We start from the raw sequence: 25,139 nt of genomic DNA, 5'->3' as shown, positions 1-25,139 counted from the left end.
AGTTTAGCAAATGCTAATTTGAAGATTTGAGTGAAGTCAAGGAGGTTTTGTCTCAGGCTTAGGGACAATTTAAATGGTTAGCACTGGAAAGGAAGGTTTAATTGAACAGAGAAAACTCTGAAAGTCAAAAGTCTGTGGGTGGAAATATGAGAAATATCCTCAATATGTTTTCTTCTGCACAGACTTCACAGAGGACAGGTGAAAGGGAGCACTCTTCAGAGGTGTGCATGACTTTGATTGTTTACCTGTTTACCACAAAGGGGTGGTGTTGAATGATGAGAATGTAGGTCAGGACGTGACACAAACAACACCCTCAGTATCACTGCCTCAACCTTCATGGAAGAAACACTAGATTCTCGTGACCATTGACACCTTTTCGTATCGGTCCATCCTGGAAAAGCTTTGAAATGTTCACAGCATCCCACTAAAAGTGACAGCCCTTTAACTTCTATTTAGAAAATGACACAATTTCATAGTTTTTATTTTCCAAAACCTGCTTTTATTTACAGTTTCACAGTTATGCATCTCATCTTTCACAGTGCCTTGAACTACACATTTTATATACATTTATATACACTGAATCTGTGGTCTTGTTGTCAGACACAGTAGGCAGTTAAAGGGTCTCTGTCATGTTTTAATAACAGAAACAACTGATGAACTTTCAGCCTGTTGCGCGCCAGTGACGGCCAGCTGTTACAGTACAACAAGAAAGCAAATAAACCAAAATAGGTTCAAAAGCGATTTTGGTCCAAACAACATTACATCATCCTTTCTTATGATACATCACACATTTGCCTCAATGGTAATGCTCTGTTCTTCCCTGACCCCTCCCTCTACAGGACAGATGACCAGCGGGGCGACGTTCTTCCCATTATCTTGCACACACGGGTTAAAGTACGGGTAGAGAGGCTCGACGAAGGCGCACCCGCTGTAAGTGTAAATGTGAGTCTTTGCGTCTATGTTGTAGAAGGACACTGAACCCTCTTCGTAGTCCACAAAGACGCCGACTTTCTGGGGGATGTCCTGGAGGTGGAGGGTGACGGAGGGACTGACACAGGCGCTGACGCTGCCACCTTTCCGCCGGCAGATCGCCCAGTAGCCTCTGTCAGGACGCACCGTGATGGCCCCCTTCCTGTTGATGGACTCCCTGGCCACGCCAAGATCCCAGTCTGTTTTATCTCCAACCTGATACACATCAGGCAGAGTACGGTCAGCCAGGCGGCAACACAATGAGAGAAAAATGTCCTTTTCACAGTATCACAATCAGGTGGATTGTGCTTGAATTTGCTACATGCAGAACGTGTTGGTTGAGATCTGTGGTGGCGGAGGTTTTTGAGCTCTTACCTGAACCACCCAGTAGTGTCTTCCAGATCTGAAGCTTTGCTGCCCCAAAACACAGACGCAGGTGTCAAATCGCTGAGGATTGTCTGGGAGCGGGGCCTTCTTCTGGCTGCTGAAGCTCACCTGTTGATCAATATCATCATCATTATCATCAGTCTGATTAGCAGCGCTGTCACTGTCATTGCTACCACTTAATAGCCTCATCATTTCCACAGTCAAAACAATTTTAGCTTCATTTTGCACCTAATTGTCACGTGCTTTTCACAACCCAATATCTATTAGGATATAATAAGAAGTATTAGCTTCCTATAGGAGGACTGTGCTCCTCACATATTTAAATCAGTGATCATACAATCAGACAATACCTTCTTTCTGTCTGGAGACAGGACCAGCCAGTCTGAAGCAGTGTCAGGATCCAGAGTGACATCGACTGCAGGAACAAAGAAGGCAAACAGAGTCAGGTGATAAAAAGGGGAAGTCATCAAGCTTAAACTAGGTTACTGTAGCAAGCGGTGGATGTCTGAGTGTGAACATACCTGCGTATTGATTCATCTTGTCTGCTTCTGCAAAAGTGGAGGACAAAACTGGTTATTTTCATGCATTGATTTTCACAATACACGTTGAAGCTTTGGTCATTTCGTGAGGTAGATAATCATTTACAGCCAAGAGATTACTGACCCTCTGCAGACAGCTTGTCCGCAAGGTCCCGGCAGATGTCCACCAGCTTAAAGACGGCTCTCCTCACCGTCCCCATGCAGTTATCTGAGTGGACCGCCACCTCAGACCACTCTTTAGAGGATGGGAGTTTACTCAGAGACGGGAAACTCTAGAATAGGGAAGACGCAAGAGTTGTCATGAGTACAGGTGCTGACACGTTGATGGAGCACAAAAATGTTGACATGCAGCTCAGGTGTGTCACCTGCAGGAGGTGAAGAGGGCTCTGAGTGAGATCCAGGTGCTGCAGCTCGCTGCTCCTCATCTGCAGCTCGCTGATCTCCTGCTCCAGCTCGGCGAGCAGCTCCTCGGCTTTCCTTTCAGCCTCGCGCTGCCTCTGGTCGAGCTCCTCCACAAGCGTCGCCTGTTGTCTCTCAATGGCGGTTATCAGCACGGTGCAGACCTGAGCGCTGCTCTGTATCTCTCTCTCTGTGATTTTCTACCCATTGAAACGATACAACGCGTGAATTCATTGCAAACACACAGATCAGTTAAGTCTATTTGAACAGGCGTCCACACATCAATGCTGAACTTACTTTGCTTATATCCACCGATTTTTTGATCTGCTCCATTTTTGTCAGTCTGGTGTGGATCATCTGCTGAATGCTGGTCTTTGTGTCCCTCAAACGAATCTGCGAAAGGTAAAAAAAAAAAAAAATACAGCATTTCTAACACAATGTGGTGGAGAACGCAAGAAAAAGCTAAAGTTAAGAGTTTAAAGGAGGTTGCTTGATAAAATCAGCTTCTCCTCACCTTGATCCTCTTGCTCTCCTTCTCCGTGGGGACGGTCTCGTGGTGTTTGTGATCCCTCTCTGTGCATCTCACGCAAACAGGCATCTGGTCTCTCTTGCAGAACATGGTCAGCGGCTTGTTGTGGTTTCTGCAGAGGTTACGGTTGGGGAAGGTGGCCGGATCCGTCAGCCGGTGTCTCTGCAGAGCCGGATCCCTCGTGTGTGGTGCGAGGTGAAGTTCGCAGTAAGACGCCTGGCACATGAGGCAGGACTTGACCGATGGTGACTTGCTTCCATGGCAGATATCACAGAGAACTTCTTCGGCCTCCAAAGGCTGGTTCGGGGGCTGATGAACGTCGACATCCTCCTCTTCATTTGATGAAGCCGCCTGAGACCTTTCAGTTTGATTAAATCTCAATTAAATTCAAATATCTTATATATGGTTTAAAAGCATCTGGCAGAAACGCTTGAGGAAGCCAAAAAGAAAATCAAACCTTTCAAAGAATTCAACGATATCCGCAAATCCTCGGTTGATCCGGAGTTCTGGACGTTTTCTGAACGTCTCTTTGCACAGCGGACACTCATACTGGTTCTTCGTATCCCAGAAGTCTTCAATGCAGTCCAGGCAGAAGTTGTGTCCACAGGGGATGGAGACGGGGTCGGTGTAAGTGTCCAGACAGATGCAGCAGCGGAACTGTACCGGAACAGAGGCCATGTTTCTGGCTGAGACACACACATGACATTACTTAAACATCAGACTCTTTTGGATGTAATTTGCAGACATTTTTCAGTATTGCTTCACATCATTAAACACAAAAAAACAACATGAACACACAGAAACAGAAACTCACGATTACTCATGTCTCATAGCATCAGAATGATTTGCATTATCTGACTAATCACAGAAGGAAAGTTTCTCCAGTATTGTGCCACACTGATGACTAACTGATGCTGTGAAAAAGAGAAATCTGATACGGGCGGATATTAAGCTCTTCTACAAAATGCTGCTCATTGAATACTACAGATAAATAGCACTTTAATAATTATATTAAAATAGATGGTACTAATTTAAAGCCCAGTAGTTGCCAGGCAGAAATAGCAGATTGATATAAAACAGCTATAAAATTCATCAGAGCCAGCTGCTCATCGCCGGCTGTTCAGTGGTTGCTGTGTGACAAGTTTTCAAGTAATAAATCAAATATGGAAGCCAAATAGTGTCTAAACAACAATTGCCAATACTGCAATAAAAGTGGGACATGTCACAGCAGGTTGACTGCCAAATATTTTATACCTCATATATCTGTTGCATCCCAGTTATTTACAGCTTTGACACTTTTCTGCTTTGATTTCAATAAAGTATTTATTGGATAGTATTTAGACACATCCATTGCTTCTTACTGTTTTTGTTGCTTCACGTTCCATATTTTCACTTTTTTTTTAAAAATCTTATATGATTGCATTATATATATTTTTTTTATATCTATATCTAGATCAAACCTGCATAATACTACAAATTAATTTAAACAATGCACTGGATATATATTTTTAATAATATTACAAAGAGTCAAAGAAAATCAGTTCACATAATTATCAGATTTTCCCAAATCATATTGAAATTACTGGTCAATTCCAATAAGTAATTCCATAACACTTCTATAATTTGTTATTTCTTAGTTATTTGTCATCATTAAGAACATTAAATAGTAAATAGCAAATAAATCTTTGGCTCATTTTGCAAAATAAAGTCTGCTTTCAATTGCAAAATGATCAGGTTTTGTTCAATGTTTTGTTAAATTCACACAAAGACATTAATTACAGTAAAGGAGCAGCTGCTTTGCACAGCATTCGTCATTTCTTGTCTTGTTTTAGTGTTGTTCCAGTAATACAGAAACCCTCTTACCTGTTTGGATTGTTAAATGGAGTGTTCTGATCATGCTCATCAGCTGCAGCAGGTAGTGCAGACGTTTAAATACTCGCAGTGACGCGTTGGGATTCGTCGCTCACTCACTTCCTGAGCTCCTCGCCGGCTCAGATTTCTTCCTCCTCATCAGGCATCTTGTATTTCTGGTCCTCTGGCATTGACTTTGATCTGTGTCCAGAAAACACTTCTGAGGTCACGTGGTTCAACTGGAGCAACGTGCAGGAATCAAGGGGGGTCTCGCCCACTCGACCTGAAGGTTTGATCCTCGCACTATAAGTGTGTAGACCAGTCGACGTTGCTCAGGATAATAAGTGTGTTTGTGCATGAAAATAAAATGTCATTTCCATGTGCACTTCTTGTCAACCATCAAGAGGATTAAATGTGTTTCATTCCCTTTTGATGGAAACTCTTCCACAGCACACAGTGCATTGATTTTGAATGCATGTTGCTGATGACAGCTTTAGTTACTAGTTACTTTTTAGATGACGATCTTCCATACTATTCCTGTTTCCAGTGAAAACCATCTATCTCCAAATGATCTGTTTAAATGAAGGATGAAGTGTTCCTGTATGGCTTGAGAAAATTCTTCCTCTAAGGATAAATTAACTATTTAGCTCAACCTTAAACATCTACAGCAGTAAAATGCAGCAAACACATGAATGCAGAAGTAATATTCATCATATATAATAGAAAACACTGACGGAACATTTTACTGCACCATAAGTACTTTTACCTTTCATGTTTTGAATGCATGTTGCTGATAATACTTACAAACTTTTACTTATGAAAGGTTTTGGATGCAGGACTTTTAGTGGAGTCACAGTAAGGTGTGAATAGTTATGTAAGGGATCTGAACACCAACTTCAGCACTTCTACTTCTTGAGAAATGAAAGTTAACGTTCCTTCGCGACTTGGGGGAGGAACTTTGTATCTGTTGGCTCGTGGTTTTATCCAGTCTGATCCAGTTGTGCATATACATTTTTTTTTCTCAACAAAAGTCACAAAGCACAAAGAAAACAAACCAAATCTGTGGGATTGATTAGAAATGATCAAAATTTAAATGCCCAATACATTTTTTTCAGCATTTCTTAGTCTCTCTTTAGTCAACTCTTATATCATCATCGTTTGTTCGGTGCAAAGTAAATGCAACTCATTTTTCACTAATTACACAGCTCACACAATCTGTTTTCCCTCTTTTTTTTAATAAGCCAAACTCAACGGCCAGAGGAAGAATATCAGCTCACACCTGTGCAATTTAAGAGATGATAAAAACTCTTATTTAATATGCATCACACATGACATCATAAAGCTTGAGTTGTCACGATATAAAAATATGCCGTACGTTCATTGTTGCACATGGATGCCTGATAACATTTTTCATTTCTTTCTCACTATTTCACAACAAAAGGTTGAGAGTGCCGCCCTTTGTTTCAGGAGAGTTTAAAAAAAAAGCACCTCGCATTAAGAGCAGGCTTATGTTAGAGGGGAAATGTTCATCAGTACATGTAGACTACGTAGTACACAAAAATAAGGCTTAGTCACTTCTTTGTGTCAAACGTCTGAGTCTCTTCTATTTGCATCCTTTACTTAAGTAAAAGTGGGAAAACTGTCATATGAAAACTCTTCATCAGGAGTGAAACTATTAGCAGCAAAAGCAATGTTAATTGGAAAAAGTGTTCCCATCTCGCACTAAGCGCATCAACTCTTTTTTGAAAAGACAAAAAACATCTTCAGCGCATGTAAAAACCATTTTCCTGAAATTACTGGCTAAGCCCACCCTCCTTAGTAACTGCTGCTACCCCTGTCAAGTTTTCCATTCTGGCTCTGCATGTACAGTGAAATAGACAGTGACTTTATCGGCTTAAATTTTGACTCTTGCATGTGTGGCTAGTTAATCTACACTAATGCTAATGCTAATGATTAAACTGTGATTCAGCTGGGACGTCTGTCTTCAGCTGGGCTAAAATGAAAAAAATAATAAAATGCAGGCTAATTAAAATGTTATTCAAACTAACATAACCCTTGAATTGTTTGGATGCTTCCTATAGTAGAAAAACATGTTTAGAAAAAATACAGTGGTTAGCTTTAGGCTATCCTTTATTCTATCTTCAAATGGTGTGCTTCATTTTTACAAGAAAGAAGGATTTGACGATATGAAGAACAATAATCAGTTTATCAGTATGTTTGGAAAAATTCTTTGCAAACATCACATTTAGACAAAGGGTCTGACAAAAACTTGAAAAATAAATATACTGCATAAAGATGCTAAAGGGTAACTTTTAGCATCTGTATGAGACACAAAGGGGCTTTACAGAACGTCGGTGTTTGCAGGTACAATGTTTATCAGCTTCACCATTAGTTTAATGTGTAGCAACGTGCTAATTAGCACAACAAAATGCACAGCTGTGGCTGATGGGAACGCCTTCAGTTATGCAGGTATTTGGTCTGAAGCCAAAATATTGTACAAACTGAAAATTTGACCTGATAATTTCGTTAGTAAAACTAACGAGTAAAGAGTAGTAACCCACAAATTTCAACCTCATGGCGCCAAAAACATGGCAATCCATCAAGTATTTGAAATATTCCAGTCTGGACAAAGTACAATCTTGAAATATAGTGGAGTATCTGTGGGTGTTTTTATTTTTATTTTTTTAAATTTTTGTTAAAGTGCACAACCGGCAACCCTACAGTGTTAGATGTGTTTAGAGTGTGTTTGTTCACTCTGTGCTTTCTGGCAAGCTCTAAGAAAGACAGCGCAAGGTGAGGTCTGAACAGGTATGAGCTCTCCCTGAGCCGTCGCTTCACCACTCAGCACCTTATTTACTTTGACAATAAGCTCTGTTGTGTGGTGGTTTCCTGCGGTTATCCACTAATTCTTGACAAAGAAACGGACAATTGTTAAATCCTGCTCTTCAAAATGCCATCAGGCACTAAGAAACTTTCCCCTTTTTGAAACAAGCAGGTCACTTGTTAGATCAAATTATCCAGAGGCAAGATCATTAGTGGTTGCAGTGGGTATCAGCGTGTGTGATTGATCTCCTCCGCCTTGTGACAGGTGACACCGTTCTCCAACGCAACCTAATTTCAGCTTCCCCCGCTCGCCCAAACAAAGAGCTGATACCTGGCTCCCTGGCCTGACCTTATTCCTCCTCATCTTATTGGTTGGCCCAACAGCCTTGAAGGGTAGTATCGTCAGGTGTGGGTAGTAACAAGTAATGCACAAGTAAAAAGTAGTTTTTGTGCATTTCTGTGGTTCTACTCTTCACACAAGTATATTTTGGAAACAGTCACCTACTTTGTACTTCGCTACTTTTGCCATTTATATCTTCATTACAGTTGCAGTTTCAAATACACGCTGTACTTTAACAGGTTACATGTACACAACCTTACTTTCTCTGTATTAAGTAATCCACTACTTTACCCATTCAGTATTTATTTCTTTGGACTTTTTGTATTTGTCTACAATCTTCAGAAACACTTGTATGTAAACATTATATGCTTTATTCTATTTATACATGCATCTTTTTTTTAAACTATCTTGTGTGTGTTTAATAGTTCTGTGTTTATTTTCTTTTATTTTTAGCTTTCTTTTCCTTGTTTCGCTGTATCTCTGCCTCTATTAGAACTGTGTGGGCTATGAAACGGTGCTCTTGTGCAAGCCCTGGGGGTTGAAAAACATCAGGAAGGGATGTGTCCTTCACATTGTTACTAAGTGAACAACACACATGCAAAACTGACACGTGAACCGTCCTCACCTGCGCTGACAATATCAACTGCCACGTCAGATCATATCATCTGCACCGCCTGATTAAGATGAGCAGCAGAGCACGTCCTTAACCCGCATCGAAACAAGCTGTACTAATCAGGTCAGGGGGACAATGTGTTGTTTTACCTCATGAGTCAAAGTTTTTTCTTACATTAGATGCAGTTTATGGAAGCTGTGGAAGATTTCAATTGATCCAGATATCAAACGATCCACAATCACGTTAAACAAAATGATCATTTGAAGCAAGATGAGATAATTCTCCTCATCCTTGTGAAGGATCTTTCTTTTCTTAACTGAACTTCAAGTACACTTTCTACACTGCTTAAATCTCTTGGTGTATTTTGTTGTTGTATATGATGTTTTCCAGTTGTATAAATAATTAATTCATCATATTTTGGGAGGAGGAACTAACTATACATATACTTAAAACTAGCTCCCTGTGGCCTGTCCTGACTGTGGTTGACCCCAACTTTCACAGCCTACCAACACATACGCAACTTTAGATTAATTTTACTTTTGTTGTTTTTTTTAGATTTAAAAAAAAAAAAATCATTTTATCAACACCTGACGCACCTGACAGGAATGACGCACCTGATGTTATCACAGGAAGCTGTGACTGTACTCACCTACACATACCTAAATATGAGAAGCTGGATCTGCAGTATTTAAAGTTTAGGAACAGAAACATAGAAAGACATTTTATTTGATGTTTTTAGTCCATTTTATTTGTATCGTGTTGTTATTTTCTCACGTCAGCCATGCTGGTGTGGCTGTAGAGTCTGTGATGCTGTACTTTGGCACAGAGGTGCTTTGGGGTAAATGCTAACAACAGCATGCTAATATGCTAACAGTACCAGAGCACTGATATTGATATTTGCTGTTATTTGTTTCGGTATAGTGTTTACTGTGTTTATTACTTTAGCTTAGTGTGTTAGCATGCTAAAGTTTGCTGTCTTTAGGTTTAGTCGTAAATCATTTTCAATTTCAATCATTTTCAGTCTGGGTGAAAGTGGGCAACAGGCGACGCAGCCATCCTTTGACGCGCTGCTAGCATGGCTAAAAATGGAAGCATATTTATAGCACTGTATGTTCCTGCTTTGTACCTCAACAGCTCCTGTACAAGACACATTTTTTTCATAAGTGATGCCAGCCAGGACTCCCGGCCAACCAAGATACAACTGTGCACCCCAATTCAGGGTCTCATGAGGTATGTCCCATTTCAAAGGCTCCTCTGAGTTCAACCTTCTTTTGTCCAAATTTATGACAACCGGCACGTGTTTGCAGTGCACAGCCTCTGGTGTGCAAGACAGTTGTTAATGCAGCAATCAGGTGATCCTTGTCAAATCATAAAGTTAAGGGAACGTGGTGGGTATTTGCACCCAGGTGGTCACTGCATCACTGGAGCAATGAAACAGCCCCCTCAGGATCAATATAATGGACTGACAGGACCTGGATTACCTGCAGTCCCACAGTGAAACATGAGAGCCAAAAGGAGTCCAAATGAAGGTCAAAATTAAAACCATCAAATATGTTTGTACGGCCTCACCTCTCATAAAGAATTTAGAAATGAAACCAAACATGCTGTTGAGGCTGTTCAAGGTGAGGTTGGGCGGTGTGCTCACAAGAGCTGCTTTGTCTGAGATGCACTGAATCGTGAAGCACTGACAGATCAGTGCTCACTATTCATTATTGTGTAATGATGCTGCACAACCGGTTCTTGACTTCACCCGTGTACTCTCTAATTAAAGGCTCAGCAGAAGGAGCACGGTCACTTTCACTTTAAATGGCTCATGGATTCTTTCATAAAACACGCCACCTGGTGAGTGTTTGGGTTCAAAGCAGATACGTCTCAGTCTGGGTGGCAGCGGCTGAAACAGAGACCTGTCACTTAACTCGATTTATGTTTGTAAAGCCTGACTTTAGTGACTCCTAGTGGTCATTTAAAGAAGTACAATTTTATAAATAAGAACTAAGCCATCAGTCATTCATTATTATTATTCAATACTTTAGTCTTTCTCCAAATACGGCATTCACACCAAATTAAAGTTTGAGAAAATAAAGGTGCATATTTTCTTTTTTATAACATTTATTTATTTAATGCAAAGGTATGTACAGTCTTTTGTATATTGAAAGCTTACACCCTCAGAAAAAATACCATCATGTGGTAATGTGTCACTTTTCTTCACACATGCAAGCAAAAATAAATCAATTATGTTTAATAATGACTGTAAAAAAGTAAAAGTGATACCTGGGTTGTAGGAAAGCAGCAAGAATAAATGCAAAAAACCCAAACCCACACTGTCACACTTTCGTACAAATACATAAGAGAAAACATCCTCAAAAAACAGGGGTTGACACATCAACATGAATACCTCGTGCAGTGACTTCAACTCTGAAGTAACAAACAGCTGTTTGACATCACAGTGATCGCTAGTTGGCAGGAGTTCTCAGCAGTGAATGAAGTCTGGCAATCAACAGTTTAACTTGTGACAGCTGATGATGAGCAGAAGAAGCCAAATGACCTGTTCCCAAACTGCAGATGCATTGTGTCAAAAAGGAAAAATCATCAGTATATCTGGTAGAATAGTGTGCAAAATATGTATAAAAAGTTCCACAGATGGCTCATGTTTATATACAATCTTGTTGAAAGCACACTGCCTAGTTTTGTTGTAGTGCTCGCTTGTGCTTCCACATTTCTTCACAGCTACTTAAGAAAACACATACAAATGAACCAAGAATGAGCAAAAAAAAAACATCTTCAGCAATCTGATAAATCACATGTAGCATCAAAAAGCACACCGCAGGCACAGTCACCACCAGCAATTACATCTGCGAGTGACTGGACTTAAGATTCTTGGAAAGGCTTTTCATTCAAACAGTTTGCAGTTTCCTTTACTTACTCAGACCCTTTACTTAAGTAAAAGTACTGATAATTCATAAAGCCATGCATTCACAACCTTACTGAAGGGAAAGTATGTAATCAACAAAATGTACTTTAGGTATGAAAAGTAAAAGTACACATGGTGCAGTAAAATCATCCCTCTCGGTGTTTTTCTCTCTTAATGTGTTTGCTGCATTTTACTGCTGTAGGTGTTTGAGGTTCAGCTCATTTGAACTGATGTCCAAGACTCGTCACCAGTGTTGGAAATTTAGCACGCTGTGTGTACTGTATTCACAATCTAACTGCTAAAGTTAGTCCTTGGGAAACATCTGCTGTGTTTCTATGTATCACAATGTGTTTCTGAATTAGTTTATTGTCTTTTGTTTATTCCTCTAATTGCTCTGATGTTGAGATTTCTCCACCAACTGTACAGCAGGTAGTTCATACTGGGTTTTGAAAACACGACTCTGTGCTGCAACAAACCTCTTTAAAGAACCACCTTTGTAACTGCCAGCAGTGAGCAGATTGGTGGAGATGTGGGTGGATGAGCTGCCACTGCAGACTTGCTGTAGACTGCACTGGAATGTAATGTGCATCCATACAGATAAGGAAATGTGCCTGGACTTTGCCATCTAAACAAGTGAGTCTCCTGTTCAAGATGCTGCAGTATCATCTGTGTACTCCACCTCGACAGGACAGATGATCAGCGGGGAGGTGTTCTTCCCGTTGTCATGAAGACAGGGGTTAAAGTACGGGTAGAGAGGCTCGGCGAAGGCACATCCGTCGTAAGTGTAAATGTGAGTCTTTGCGTCTATGTTGTAGAAGGACACTGAACCCTCTTCGTAGTCCACGAAGATGCCGACTATCTGGGGGATTTCCTGGAGGTTGAGGGTGATGGAGGGGCCGGCGCAGGCGCTGAGATTGCCACCTTTCCGCCGGCAGATTGCCCAGTAGCCGTTGTCAGGACGCACTGTGATGGCCCCCTTCCTGTTGATGGACTCCTTGGCCACGCCAAGATCCCAGTCTGTTTTATCTCCAACCTGAAACACATCGAGCAGAACAAAGAAGCAGATTAATGATGCAACAAGAGCTGCTGCAGTTCACTAAGATGTTTTGGGACTCTACCTGAACCACCCAGTAGTTTCTTCCAGACTTGAAGCTTTGTTTCCCCAGAACGGAGACGCAGGAGTCGAACCTGCGAGGGTCATCTGGGACAGCGACTTTCTTCTGCTGGCAGCTGAGTCTCACCTGTGGATCATCATCATCATCATCACATGATCAGTGATGTTTATCAGTGTTACATAATCAGGGGTGGACAGGAATGAATTTACTTGAGTGTTGGACATTTTTCAAGTATCTCTACTTCACTTGAGTGTTAATTGTTGGGGGGAAATTTATAACTTGTACTCCCCGTTACTCCTTACTTTGAAGCATAGATTTGAAGCCAGCCGATTGATTACTTTCTTTTCTAAAAGGTGATCAGCCACACGCTGTGCTTGTCAAAAGCCAATCACAGTAAACAACTCCTACAACCATCAGTTATGAATGCTTCCTGCATTTTTGTGAATAGTTCAACTCAAACGTGGCCGTGGTTACGATGGCTACGGCTGACAACAACGAAGATTCCTCACCACCAGAGCACTTGTGGCCATATCTGAGGTCCGTGTTTGAAGATTCATATCATTTTAATAAATCATACTGCCAGCAAAAATTCATCGTTCAAACTGCGGCAGCAATCAGTTAACGTTAAAAAGAAAGAAATTGTACTTTTTAACACTCAAGAATTTTTGAAAGAGAGTCCAGAGGACAAATTACAAGTTCAAGACAATTACATAACCAGTCAGTATGAGGAACTTTTTAAGTCAGCTCATTCTGTGATCAGGTGTGTTGGTTATTAGCTCTGAACTCAGCAAAGAAATATTAACAATTTGCACAGCTTAGATATCAAAGTCTCACAGTCTAAATGAAGACACAGGTATGCTGATGTCTTCAAGTCGGCAATCCAGATGGAGGGCAGGAAGTGAAAACAATATGCAAACAACCTATTGAACTCAACAGCACTGTTGTAGACAATGTTGTAGACAGCTAATTGCTATTTAGCTGTACATGAGCTTTCTATTTCTATGAAACTTCTAGGAGGCAGGACTTGATGGTGTCATCAGCATAAAAATGAAAATAAATATTATGTTCTTCTATGAAGGGAAGTGAGCCTAATATTGATCCTTGAGGGACACCTTTATCGACCTTTTGGGGACTTGATTTTGAAACCATCAGCAATGACACTGAACTGTTACCTCTTTTCCATCTGGGGACAGAGTCAGCCAGCCTGCAGCAGTTGTTGGATCCAGAGTCACGTCCACTGGCGAGGAACAGAATAAAAGGAGGATTTACGCCACTGAATTCAGAGTTCAAAGATATTCTGGGAAATTTCCCACAAAAAGATAATATTGCAAGTTTCTCTGCTTCCATATCACTGTGTGTTCCTGTCATGGTTGTATATGTTATGTTAATGTTAACGTTTTTGGGATTATTTTGTTCTTATTTATTTATTTTGTTGACATTATTAAGTTCATGCACATACCTGCATACTGACTGGCCTTGATCACTTCTACAAAGGAAAAGAAGACGTTGTCAGTTGTTAATTTTATTTCACGAAACAACATTTGGAAAATGGCCTTTGGCAGTGGAACTGTATGGGGCTGTTATAAACATATATGTTGATAATGTTTGTCATATAAATACAGGAGTGAACAGGTAACAGGATCAAGACAACAACGGCATTGCAGCAGAAGTTGCTAACCTTCTGCAGACAGTTTATTTTCCAGTTCATGGCAGATGTCCACCAGCTTGGAGAGTGCTCTCCTCACTGTTCCTATGTAGTTGTCTGAGTGGACTGTGACCTTGGACCAGTCCCTGCTGGACAGTGGAACACTCAGACAGGGGAAACACTACAGTAAAACAGGATGACACAGTGGTTGTATTTATTACATTAATTCAGTATAATGTATCTGTGGTATAAACACCCTGTTCAGGGCTTCCTAACCTGTATGACATGAAGAGGGTCCTCGGACTCCTCCAGCTGCTGCAGCTCACTGTGACCCCTCTCCAGGTCACCAATTTCCTTCTGGAGCTTGTCGAGAAGCTCGTCCGTTCCCCTCTCAGCCGCTTCCTGACGCTGCTCGATCTCATCGACCAGCAAAGTCTGGCTCCTCTCGATGGTGCTCGTCACCTTGTCGAAGACCTGAAGACTTGTCTGCATCTCTCTTTCTTTATTTATCTGCAGATATCCAGAGATCACTGTTAATGATTGTGTAAAATAATGCAAATATAAGATGTAAAGTCAGCTTTTGGCCTGGACCATAATTACAGTGTCCCTGCTCTGTCCTTCAAAACGTAAGAACATTCATATTCACAACATCCATTCATATTCATTGCGCTTTCACAAAGCACAGTAGTGGCTTTCATAAAAAATCTGATTTGAGGACACAAAGGAAGGAAGGAGGAAGCGGCACTGCCTCAGAAACTAGAATAAAAATCCATCATTCAGGCCTCTGTGTCAAACTAGAAAACAAGGACACCAATTTCAATTCAATTTCAATTTCAATTTTATTTATTTGTATAGCGCCAAATCACAACAGAAGTTGTCTCAGGACACTTTCCATATAGAGCTGGTACAGACCAAGCTCTTTTATCTACAAAGAAACCAACAATTCCCCCATGAGCAAGCACTTGGCTTGCACCAAGGAGAAGACTGCTCTGAATCCCTAAATAACATATTTTCATCTGATTCTATCATTATTTTGAAGTTAAATCAGAATGAATCCTTTGGTTTTCTTTAAGAAATGTTCCTCTTGGATTTTCATTGCAACGGCAATGGATTCACCAGTGTAGCTTCAGAGATATAGGTGGTTATATCCACAAGATCAAGAGTCCGCAGCCAAGCTAGCAGCTCTGTGAAGCTGCACTTAGCACAGTGACACTCCAGGCTAAATGCTAGCATGCTAATGTGCGCAAAACAACAAGGCTAACAATGCTAATATTTAGCTAACATTTGTTTATCAACGCTGAACACAAAGAGCAGTTGAAGCTGATGTACGACAGTGGTGCACTCACTGACCAACACTGCAGCCACATAGCTAGTTTAGCTAAAAACATCACACATAGCATTGTTGTAATCTATTGTGTACTTAAACTGCTTTTGCTCCAACATTAAGGATTATAATGATTATGATGATGGATTAGCTCGGAAACATTCAAGTTTCTGTTGTTTATAACTGAGAAACATTAGAATAAAACACTTACTTTGGTCATCTCCATTGAAGTCTTCATCTCCTCAAACTTTCTGATACTGGCCTGGATCAGCTGTCGAAACTCTGTGTCAATCTTCTTTATCTGAGACTGTAAAGATGAACAAGTACATCATCAAGGACACTGTAGTTTAACTATTAGAATGACCAAAAAAATTTTCCCAGCAGCGTAAACCTTCATGGGTATCATATGATGAACAAAAGAGATAAACTCGTTTCCTCACCCTGATCCTCTTGCTCTCCTGCTCCATGGGGATAATCTCGTGGTGTTTGTGCTCCCTCTCTGTGCATTTTATGCAAACAATTGTCCTGTCCGTCTTGCAAAACTTCTCCAGGAGCCTGCCGTGCTTTTTGCAGAGGTGACTGTTGACGAAGGTGCCTGGATCTGTCAGCATGTGCTTGGTCATCAGTTGATCCCTTAGATGAGGTGTCAGGTGATCTTCGCAGTATGACTCGCGGCACATGAGGCACGACTTGACCGCCATTAGCTTGTCTTCTTGGCAGATGTCGCAGGGAACATCATCAGTCTTAGAAAGGTGTCTTTGGATTCTTAACTTTGGCGGAGCTGTCTTATATTTTGGTTTGTCCTTCAGAGACCTTTCGATTCAATACAAATGTGAAGTCAGACATGAAAAAGTACCAAAATAGTGCTTAAATTGTGTTTAAAAACATATCAACAGACCTTTTAAATTTCTCCGTGATGTCTTTAAAGCCTACGTTGATCCTGAGTTCTGGGCGTTTTTTAAACACCTCCTTGCACAGTGGACACTCTGACTTATGTCTCATATCCCAGAAGTGTTTGATGCATCCCAGGCAGAAATTGTGCCCACATGGGATGGAGACGGGGTTGTTGAAGATATCAAGACAGATGCTGCACCGAAACTGTTCCTCAGACAGCACAGAGGCCATGTTTCTGAATGAAAAATAATATTAACTTACTTAAACATGCATATGCAAAAACTTATATATCAAAATGCTTTAACGCTTCGAATAAAAGGCTTTACCACAGCTGTATTTAAGTTAATGTTTTTAGGTAATTTATGCACATCTGCAGAACAGCAACCAACTTCCGCATTAACCAGAAAGGGTTTCTTGCCAGCTGGAATGAAATCCTGCTGACTCTTCGGCCAGGATGATTCGTTGAGACAAAAATGTCAGATCTGATGTGTAGTGAAGGAATGCTGCTGCACAGGTGAAAACAGATAAGCTGTTTAGACATTTATTAGAAATACAAGTGTTCCAACGGTACAGGTGGCTCAGGTCAATGCAATATTACCTGAAAGGTAATATTATAGGTTTGACTCTGACACAGGAACACTGTTTTGTCACTGATGCAGTCTTTGTACTGTAGTATACGCTGAATGCATCAACACCAACTAGACCAATTTTCTCTCTATGTCTACAATTGTTTTGGTGCATTTTGCAAGCAACACGCACTCGTATCAAAACGACTGAATAGATCGATTGTGGAAAACTCCCAAAACCATACATAAGGCCGTTCAAAAAGGACATAGGAATACGAACTTTGGAGAGTACCCACAACAGGCATACCGGGTACTGGCCGAGCACACGGGGTCCTAACATTGTGAAACAGCTTGGTCAGGTGTAGGCGCTACAACTACTTAGATAGGTTTAGGAAAGGATCATGGTTTGGGTTCAAACAAGTTCATTAGTAAAGTGCCATTACGTATACCTGAGTTAAGATAAGTACATTTTTAAAGTAAAAATAACATGAACATGACGATAATGATCCACCACACCCCCTCGACATGCGGACTTTCTTGCTGCTTCCACTATGTCACCTGACTTCCTCCTTTGCTTCCCCTTCATAATTATTACCTACCACGAGAAACTGCAGCGTAACAATAAACAGAAATATGGTTCATAATAAGGTACCTGCACACACAACCTACACAGACGTTTTTCTGGCGAGGTCGGGCTCTCTACACCATCTGCTTAGTATAAAAAAATGTCTTACCCGTGTGGATCGACGGGCAGATGTATTGCCAGCAGTCCTATGACTGTAGTCAGAACAGACTCTTACTAAAATAAATCAGTTGTGAGGTCCTCCCACACTGACGTCTGCCAAAAAGAGCTTAACGGGTAAATCTGGTTCTCGTTCTCATCTGCCACTCGTAGTGACGTTGCATTTCAACTGGCATTCGCTGCAGCTGCTGCTTCTGTGTACAAGAGTTATCAAATGTGTCGCATGTTGCTACGTACGTACATACATATTGTACATATACATATGTATCTGTCAAATTTGATGTATTCTGTCTGGTTTGATGTATTTGTGTACTTTGAGGATGTATGGAAGGTGGAAACGATAAAATATATATAAATAAATATAAGATGTCTTATGGCGCAGCATCTACAGAGTAAGCCACCTGCCACTTTGTTATTAGCAAATAATAATTTAAAATGAAGTTTAACTCAAGCATGCATGTCCCACATCATCACAAACACACCTGTACAGCAGTTCTGTGGCTTTACCGCCGTCTTCACCACTCGTCTCTTGGCTTTATTTGCATTTTACACAACAAAATCTGTGATCATACATTCATGATTTATTGATGAGGTTCTAAATGGAAAGATTTGGGGCTCATGGTCATTTGTCTTAGCAGTCGCTGAATAGTCTTGACAGTCTTTTGTTGAATTAATAGACAGGTATGGATGAGATAACAAGTATCATGACTGCAGCCGTTTATTACTGAATGGACACAGCTGCTGTGTTGCATCTGTTTACAGTATTATACAAGTTTTATTCAACCTCCTCTCACCTGCTCAAAAAACAGGTGGACTTTGGAAATATGTCGCCAAACGCACTGTGAGAAGAGGGAAAGCCCGCCGTCAGACCTCAGACATTATCAGGAGCATGTGAGTGCTTGAGTTGTGCCTGGTGACTGTCCCGCTTCCATCGATACCATTGTCTTCATCAGAGAAAGGAAAGCACGGCTCTTCTGAAGTGCTCGAACAGACAAACGTTTCAAAGTTTACATATTCCCAACCATCCATCTTGAACATGAATCATATCTGACACAGAAGCATGGTAACACCGGTATACTGCCAAGCTTGCATGGGGTTTGGGCCTGTGAATCAGTACGTGCAACACGTGAATGGATCCAAGTAGACCTGCCAACAGATCGATCACTTGATGCAGTAACGCCATTTTTCCGGCATATTTCCAGACAACGCCGGTCAGCAAAGCCATTTGTCATTCATCACTGCAAAATTATCTCTGTGAGCGTTTTCTGATCTTGTTCCTGAACAGTTCAGGTCGGTTTAGTTATGGATAATTCTAATTACTCGGTTAGAAAACAGGTTTTGAAGAGTTATGAGGAAGTCCCTTTTGAAGCCAGGACACAGCCAAAGACTTCATACATACACAAATGCAGCTTTTATACAATGTTGCAAAACAATTTTAAAGTTGAAGAGTCTCGAGCAGAGCACTGATGTGGGTCAACTCAGACGCCAGAGAGAATCAATGACACATACGCAAACACACCGTTCACGCATGCTGAAATAGCCTGATGTCACCCTGATCACAATCTTTCAAGGAAGGACTGACTGAGACACAGATGAGTCCCGCTGCTTCATAAATCAACTTCCGTTTCATGACTGAACACTGGACAGCTCAGCAGAGACACCGAGCCAGCGGGGTCAGATAATGTGCTGGGAATATGCATGGTCTAATGTCGACCGGTGTACGCAGGGGAGTTTTAAAAACTTTTGGTCTCTGGGGCATGAGATAATTTACAGCTATGTAACTGCATTAGGCCCATCAGTCAAAACACGCCCCAGTGTGTGAGTCCTGTAACGACATCAACACCTTCAACAAGCAGCTCGCACGTTGGCAGCCTGCGGGGCTTTACAGTACCACATCCTGCGCCGAACCCGACGCTGTTTCCTGCTTATTAAAAAAGTCCTGCAGTCACTCAGAAAGAAAAAAAAAAGGAAATGATCCTCCCCTGCTTTGTGCTGCGTTTCTTATTCCTGTTAAAAAGCAAAATAAATAATAAGTCCCACAACATTGATGCAGTTACAGAGGAATAATACCACAGATGGTCTCTCGTGCTTCTGGCCTTATCACATTCCTCCACTGGAGAAAGTCCCATCCGACGGCTAAACGCTAACAAAGATAAGATCCTTGTTTCAGAGATACACAGAGAGGCGAGACATGAACGTACCGTTTTAAAAGCTGGCAGCCAAATCTTGTGCAGCTATGTGGGGTTAAAATTAAGCTTAATTAATGTTATTATGTTATTATGACATACAACATGACCTCTACAGCGAGGAGGGAGGCGAATATTTATGGACTGGTGCCTGTGTTGTATTCACATTCAAAGGTTAACAAATGTCGAACACTTTTAGAAATAACACTACTGGTGAGTAATAATTATAATGGTATACCTCACAGTTAATTGTACACTGTTAGAGTACACTGTGGTTACTGCATAGTGTGATGCAGTGCAGTGCATAAGCCAAACACAGATGTAAAAACTGAATCTGAGTATCAGGTGGAAGCTAACAGGAAGCGGTGGTGTGATGTGGCTCTTCTAATTGGCTGAAGTATAATACACCTGGTCTATTGCTTACTACACACACGTCTTCAAGTGTGTGTGTGCTTCAATGCTTTGAGAAAAAAAAATATTATTTTGAGTCGTGTCTCCATAGAACAGGGGTCACATTTTGGCGTCCCCTCTCAGTAAACGTTTGAGAACGAGATACGTCTGCTGGTTTTGTGCTTTGTCGCCACCAAGCGGACAAGTCAGGGCACTGCAGGGGATTCATTTCCAGTTCAGTTTGTGTTAAACATGATAGCATCTGTTTTACATCCTCAAAGCTCACTGGATCATGGTTCATTAGTTCTACTATGACTACATTATTCTGCACGAATCTTTAAAACCTGCTAACAAATATTTCAATCTTTTAAAAAGTACTTTCTTGAGAAAGCTGGGCACTGCGGTTCTTAGCAAATGTTACTCAAACGAGGGTAAATAGTTGTTGTATTTCTTTATTTTTTAATTGCAGGTTACAGTAACTTTAAACTAAATGCCTAATTGCTAATAAAACAAATACATCAAGGAGCAATTATCATAGAAGTCAACCACACTTTAACCTACAACAACCGTGATGATAGCATGTCAAAAATATAGAGTATAAGGTGACTTCAATGACCACAGAGACTGATTTCGAATTCAGTTATAACAACATTATAACACAGTGACAATATTAGACAATAACAAACTAATCTTGTAAGTAGACTATGATAGTTTGATATACGGTAACAAATCGATAAATTGTCATTAGTCTTTAGGATCGCTTCAGAAACAAACGAGTTGGGAGGTCAGAGTCCGTCTTCACTGGATCTACTGTCTCCTTTTCTTTGTGGAAAATATCTTCGTCCGGCTTCTTTATCCAGGACATTTTGAAGTCTTTTGGAAACCCCTTCTCTTTCATCTTGCTCTCCAACTGGAAAACAAAAAATATTTTAATATTATAACAATGATGAAATTAATAAAAAACAAATTGATAAAAGCATCGAAAAACTGGTAAGTATCAGTCCAAACTGGCTAAGTGTAACTTAAGTGTAATTTTTCTTTTTAGTGCCGTGATCTCAAAATGCTGAGTTAATTAATTCTTGGTGCAGTCATTTCTGATTGAGGTCAGCCACAGATCATCAAAACCGTGATTCAACGAGACATAAACTCTGCAGGAGGTGAAAATCTTTATTTTTCTAAATTGAGGTAGTAACCACAGTGAAACGCAAACCAAATATATTTTTTGTTTATTGTAGTTTTAATGTGTGCGCTCCCTGTTTACTTCATTTTCTAACCTGTATCAGGACATATTTGCGTGTTGAAGGTGAAATCACGTCTGAACCAGAGTTTTTAATGCAAGTGAACCTGCCTCTAGCACTGTGCGTGTTGCATTATGCTGTGCTAACATGCTAAATGTGAATGGACACTCGCCTGTATCAGTAAAACGACACGCATTTTAAAACCTTTTTTTTTTAACTTTCTTGTCACATTTACATGAATTGTGAGGTCAACCTCCCCTTGAATTTTACTCCCCAAACATCCTTCCTGAACTTTAAAAAATCCTTGTCTCAGTCTCAGTTTTACAGCCCGTCCTTCCAGATTATTTCTAATCCTCATGTCACCACATAGATGATTCAAACATGCTTAAACGTGTGATGACGGCAGTTACCATGTTCAAGATGGCGTCCGTCACAGCGCGGTCACTCAGGTTGATTGTGGATTTCAGGGCTCTCAGCTTCAAATGAAAGAACTGCACCTTCTCTGGTTAATAGACATAAAGATCAAAAGGAAAGTAGTTTAGAGCGTATCTGTGTTTAGAAATATGACGGCACACGGTCGATGTGATGTGGTTTCGAGGCGAGAACAACTCACTGTTGTGGCACATGAAATGAAACTTTCTGTCGCAGGCCCTTTCCTCCCACTTTCCAGGGTCGGTGGCATTAATCACGCTGACGGCACAGCTTTTATTTATGTCAGACGGGTGTCCGGCTGCCCAGTTTTTGAAATCGGACTGACTTTTATCTGCCCAGCAGCACCAGCTTTTGCGGTGCAGGCCGAGCCAAGCCAGCTGTCCGTGCGGCACCACCTGCTGGATCCGAGCGTTCTCGGTTTTGTTCCTCACGCTGGCCAGGCTCGTGTGGTGCTGCGTGCAGTAGTCCTTAGCTTTGGACCAAGTCGTTTTGGCCTCAATAAAAAAGTATCTGTCAATGGAAGTAGGCGGCAAGTCTGAAAGGTAAAAACAATCGCTTGTAAAACCCCCAAATATTCAATTTAGAGTGATATAAAACTGAGAACAAATCTTCACATTTGAGAGGTGATTCTGCTTGATATCATCAAAGTAGCCAAATCATCTCCTTTACTGAATTTAATACTATACAAATAAACTTGAAATTAAAAAAAACTATGAAAAATCATGAAAATACACAAAGTTATTGAACATAAATGTTATTGAAGGTTTCTTAAAAAGCATACATTTTATCAAATCAAAGGAAAATATATATAATAATAAAATAATAATAGCTACTGTAACCAAGTGCGTGTACACAAGAGTTTTGAGGTACTTATACTGAAAATGAGTACTTCCATACTACTTCTACGTAACTTAAGTTACTTTTCAGATGAATAATACAAATGAATGATGAAGTAATGTTACAAGTTAAGATAAACTTTACTTTATTCTGAAACGAGCCATTCTGCTTTTACTTTTGGGGCTTTCAGTATATTTTGATAAAAATACCTTGTAGTACTTTTTCTTAAGGGTCTGGTGTGTAGGATTTAGGGGGATTAGTTGGGGGGCTGTTGCAGGTGAGGGATGTTCACTTGGTTGAAATCTGCAATCTCTCCACTAGATGCCAGTAAATCCTAAACACTGGACCTTTAAGCGAACGCAGGACAGTATTTCTACACTGTGGTATTGGTACTTTGACTGAAGTAAAGGATTTGAGTACTTCTTCCATCACTGAATAACACACCAAAACGAATAACTTGCCACTCACCAAGCAGCGTTCCGTTATAGCAGACGAAGGAGTGTTTTTCGCCGCACAAGTGATCCCTCCAGACGCCTTGCCAGAAAGCAGCACACAACGTCGAATGCGGATCTACTTTATTTGGGCGACCACTGTCCCACTTTCTAAAGTCCTTCTCATTGCTTCCATAGAACCTCAAGTCTTTCAGAGCCCAGTTCCAGCCCGGCGGGTAGTCAAACAGGCCTATCCACACGTCCCCTGTATAATTCCCAGCAGCTGTTAACAGCCGTTCCATGTCCTCCATGTCGTCTATGGTTGCCAGGTCTGAATACCTTTTTCTGCAGTATGTTTGGGCTTTGTTCCAAGTCTTTGATTCCTGAATCAAATGGTAATGATGGAGGCATGAACAGAAACCTGTGAACAAAGGAAACTTTGTCATGGTAATTAAAGGCAGGGTGACACCGTTTGTCAGTGCCGTCCGAAACTCTTACACGTCACTGTTGGAAAAATAAATCTCACTTTCTGTCTGAAAAAAGTGACGAAATGGCTGCGATCACCTCAAAATAGTGACAGCTGCTGAATTCTACAAAAGACTTTTATTCATTTTAATTAATTCAAACACAGACATTGTGTTTACGCTGTTTGTTTTTAGGGGCAGCAGTGTCAGTCGGTTGTAATCATTGTTGTCCACAGTGAAATATCTTCACAACTGGATCGTTGAAATACAATGCAAATATACGTACACATGCAGACTGACCTGATAAAAGCAGAACACACAACACGGTCCTTCTAATACCTGAGGATGAGAAACATTCTTCAAGTCAAACTGTAAAAAAATACTTAACATATGCAGGATAACTTGTGTGCAGTTAGCCATGAACTCAATACAGTTTTTACGAGGTTTAAACGAGGAACACGTGGAGTGACGCGTAAAACAGGCAAGAAAACACACAAAGACAGGAAGTAAAATGTAAAAAAATGCACATCTGCGGAATAAACTTCAAAATAAAACAGGAAACAGAATAAGTGTAAGACAAGACGAGAAAATCTATTTCGCTCTGCTTCTCTCCAGACAGGACGGTTTGTCTTAGGCTCCATATTCTCATATAGCTTACCTGGACATGCTGGACTGCAGGCTTGTGACATCTCCATATTTTTGTCCTCCTTTGCAAAAGTTGCAACCATGCCTTCTTATGCCCCTTTTTCAGTCCCTAGATATGCAAAGCACTGACCATGTCAGCTCCTGGCAGCTGTAATGTGATCTGTTGCTCCTCCTTTTAAGGCACTTACATTGATTAAAGCCTCCGTCCCACCCCTGCATCTCCTTTGAATAAAAAAAACTAACATTAATACTTGAGTTATTTGTCAAGAGACAAACTTCTGATATGAGGAGGATTGACAATTTCAGATCTCCCCAGAAGTGAAAATATAAATCTAAAGAGATGTGGTGTAGTTTTTCTACATGGTGCAAGTTTGAATGAGCTGGTAGGTAGACGTGAAGGTAACTGTGCTTCTCGTGCAGGTGAACTGCAGAGCTGGATGAGGTCAAGGATGGTTTAGAAAATGTTGCAGTGGTCTCGTGCTGTGTTCAAAGATGCAAAGGACATGTAAAACCACATGGCCTCACCTGATGCAAACAGTATGCTAACACGTGGTTCTGTCTGGTTCCTTGTTTGCATTACTGAATCTACCTTTGAAACAAAATCTATGGGGCATCAGTGTAGTGTTTGTTTACGTTATGTGGATCAGTACCTGGTGAGGATGCGGATGATGTGTCGGGGACATGCAGCTTTAGCTTCAGTCTTTGAGCGTTATGTCATGTACACTGCCAAAAACTGCATATTTCATTTTAAAATGTGTCACAACAAAATGTCATCTGTCATCTTGGATGTACAGTTAATGTAGAATGTGCTTGTAGAAATTTCAGCACAATTTCTAGTTAAATGTGGATTTTCATCAGCATGAAAGTCA

General features: G+C 40.8%; 3 protein-coding genes across 3 annotated transcripts in view; all 3 read right to left on the bottom strand.

Annotated features, from left to right (window-relative positions):
• Positions 1-25,139, bottom strand: part of khnyn (KH and NYN domain containing) — a 133,983-nt gene that overhangs the window by 34,120 nt on the left and 74,724 nt on the right. The window lies entirely within an intron of this gene.
• Positions 487-4,860, bottom strand: LOC139351320 (E3 ubiquitin-protein ligase TRIM39-like). Its single transcript, XM_070993159.1, has 10 exons — positions 4,687-4,860; positions 3,281-3,509; positions 2,809-3,181; positions 2,592-2,687; positions 2,261-2,494; positions 2,020-2,167; positions 1,878-1,904; positions 1,707-1,771; positions 1,345-1,464; positions 487-1,185 (listed from the first exon to the last, which is right to left on the bottom strand). The coding sequence occupies exons 1-10, from the start codon at positions 4,724-4,726 to the stop codon at positions 784-786; spliced, it is 1,734 nt and encodes a 577-aa protein (XP_070849260.1). The 5' UTR covers positions 4,727-4,860; the 3' UTR covers positions 487-783.
• Positions 11,927-16,575, bottom strand: LOC139351321 (E3 ubiquitin-protein ligase TRIM21-like). The gene is made up of 9 exons (XM_070993160.1): positions 16,344-16,575; positions 15,886-16,258; positions 15,657-15,752; positions 14,398-14,631; positions 14,155-14,302; positions 13,936-13,962; positions 13,649-13,713; positions 12,480-12,602; positions 11,927-12,394 (listed from the first exon to the last, which is right to left on the bottom strand). The coding sequence occupies exons 1-9, from the start codon at positions 16,568-16,570 to the stop codon at positions 12,008-12,010; spliced, it is 1,680 nt and encodes a 559-aa protein (XP_070849261.1). The 5' UTR covers positions 16,571-16,575; the 3' UTR covers positions 11,927-12,007.

Source organism: Chaetodon trifascialis, chromosome 23 (genome assembly GCF_039877785.1).
Source record: "Chaetodon trifascialis isolate fChaTrf1 chromosome 23, fChaTrf1.hap1, whole genome shotgun sequence".
NCBI classification, from domain to species: Eukaryota; Metazoa; Chordata; class Actinopteri; order Chaetodontiformes; family Chaetodontidae; genus Chaetodon; species Chaetodon trifascialis.
The sequence above is the reverse complement of the archived record's forward strand: the minus strand, read 5'-3'. Positions and strand labels throughout refer to the sequence as shown.

Excerpts from the sequence above, each read along its gene's own strand:
- LOC139351320 (XM_070993159.1), bottom strand. The coding sequence starts at position 4,726 with ATGAGCATGATCAGAACACTCCATTTAACAATCCAAACAG. Across the intron at positions 2,688-2,808 it reads AGGAGAGCAAGAGGATCAAG|ATTCGTTTGAGGGACACAAA; the intron begins GTGAGGAGAAGC and ends TACCTTTCGCAG. Across the intron at positions 2,495-2,591 it reads AATCGGTGGATATAAGCAAA|AAAATCACAGAGAGAGAGAT; the intron begins GTAAGTTCAGCA and ends TTCAATGGGTAG.
- LOC139351321 (XM_070993160.1), bottom strand. The coding sequence starts at position 16,570 with ATGGCCTCTGTGCTGTCTGAGGAACAGTTTCGGTGCAGCATCTGTCTT. Across the intron at positions 13,714-13,935 it reads CAAGGCCAGTCAGTATGCAG|TGGACGTGACTCTGGATCCA; the intron begins GTATGTGCATGA and ends GTTCCTCGCCAG. Across the intron at positions 12,395-12,479 it reads GAAACTACTGGGTGGTTCAG|GTTGGAGATAAAACAGACTG; the intron begins GTAGAGTCCCAA and ends GATGTGTTTCAG.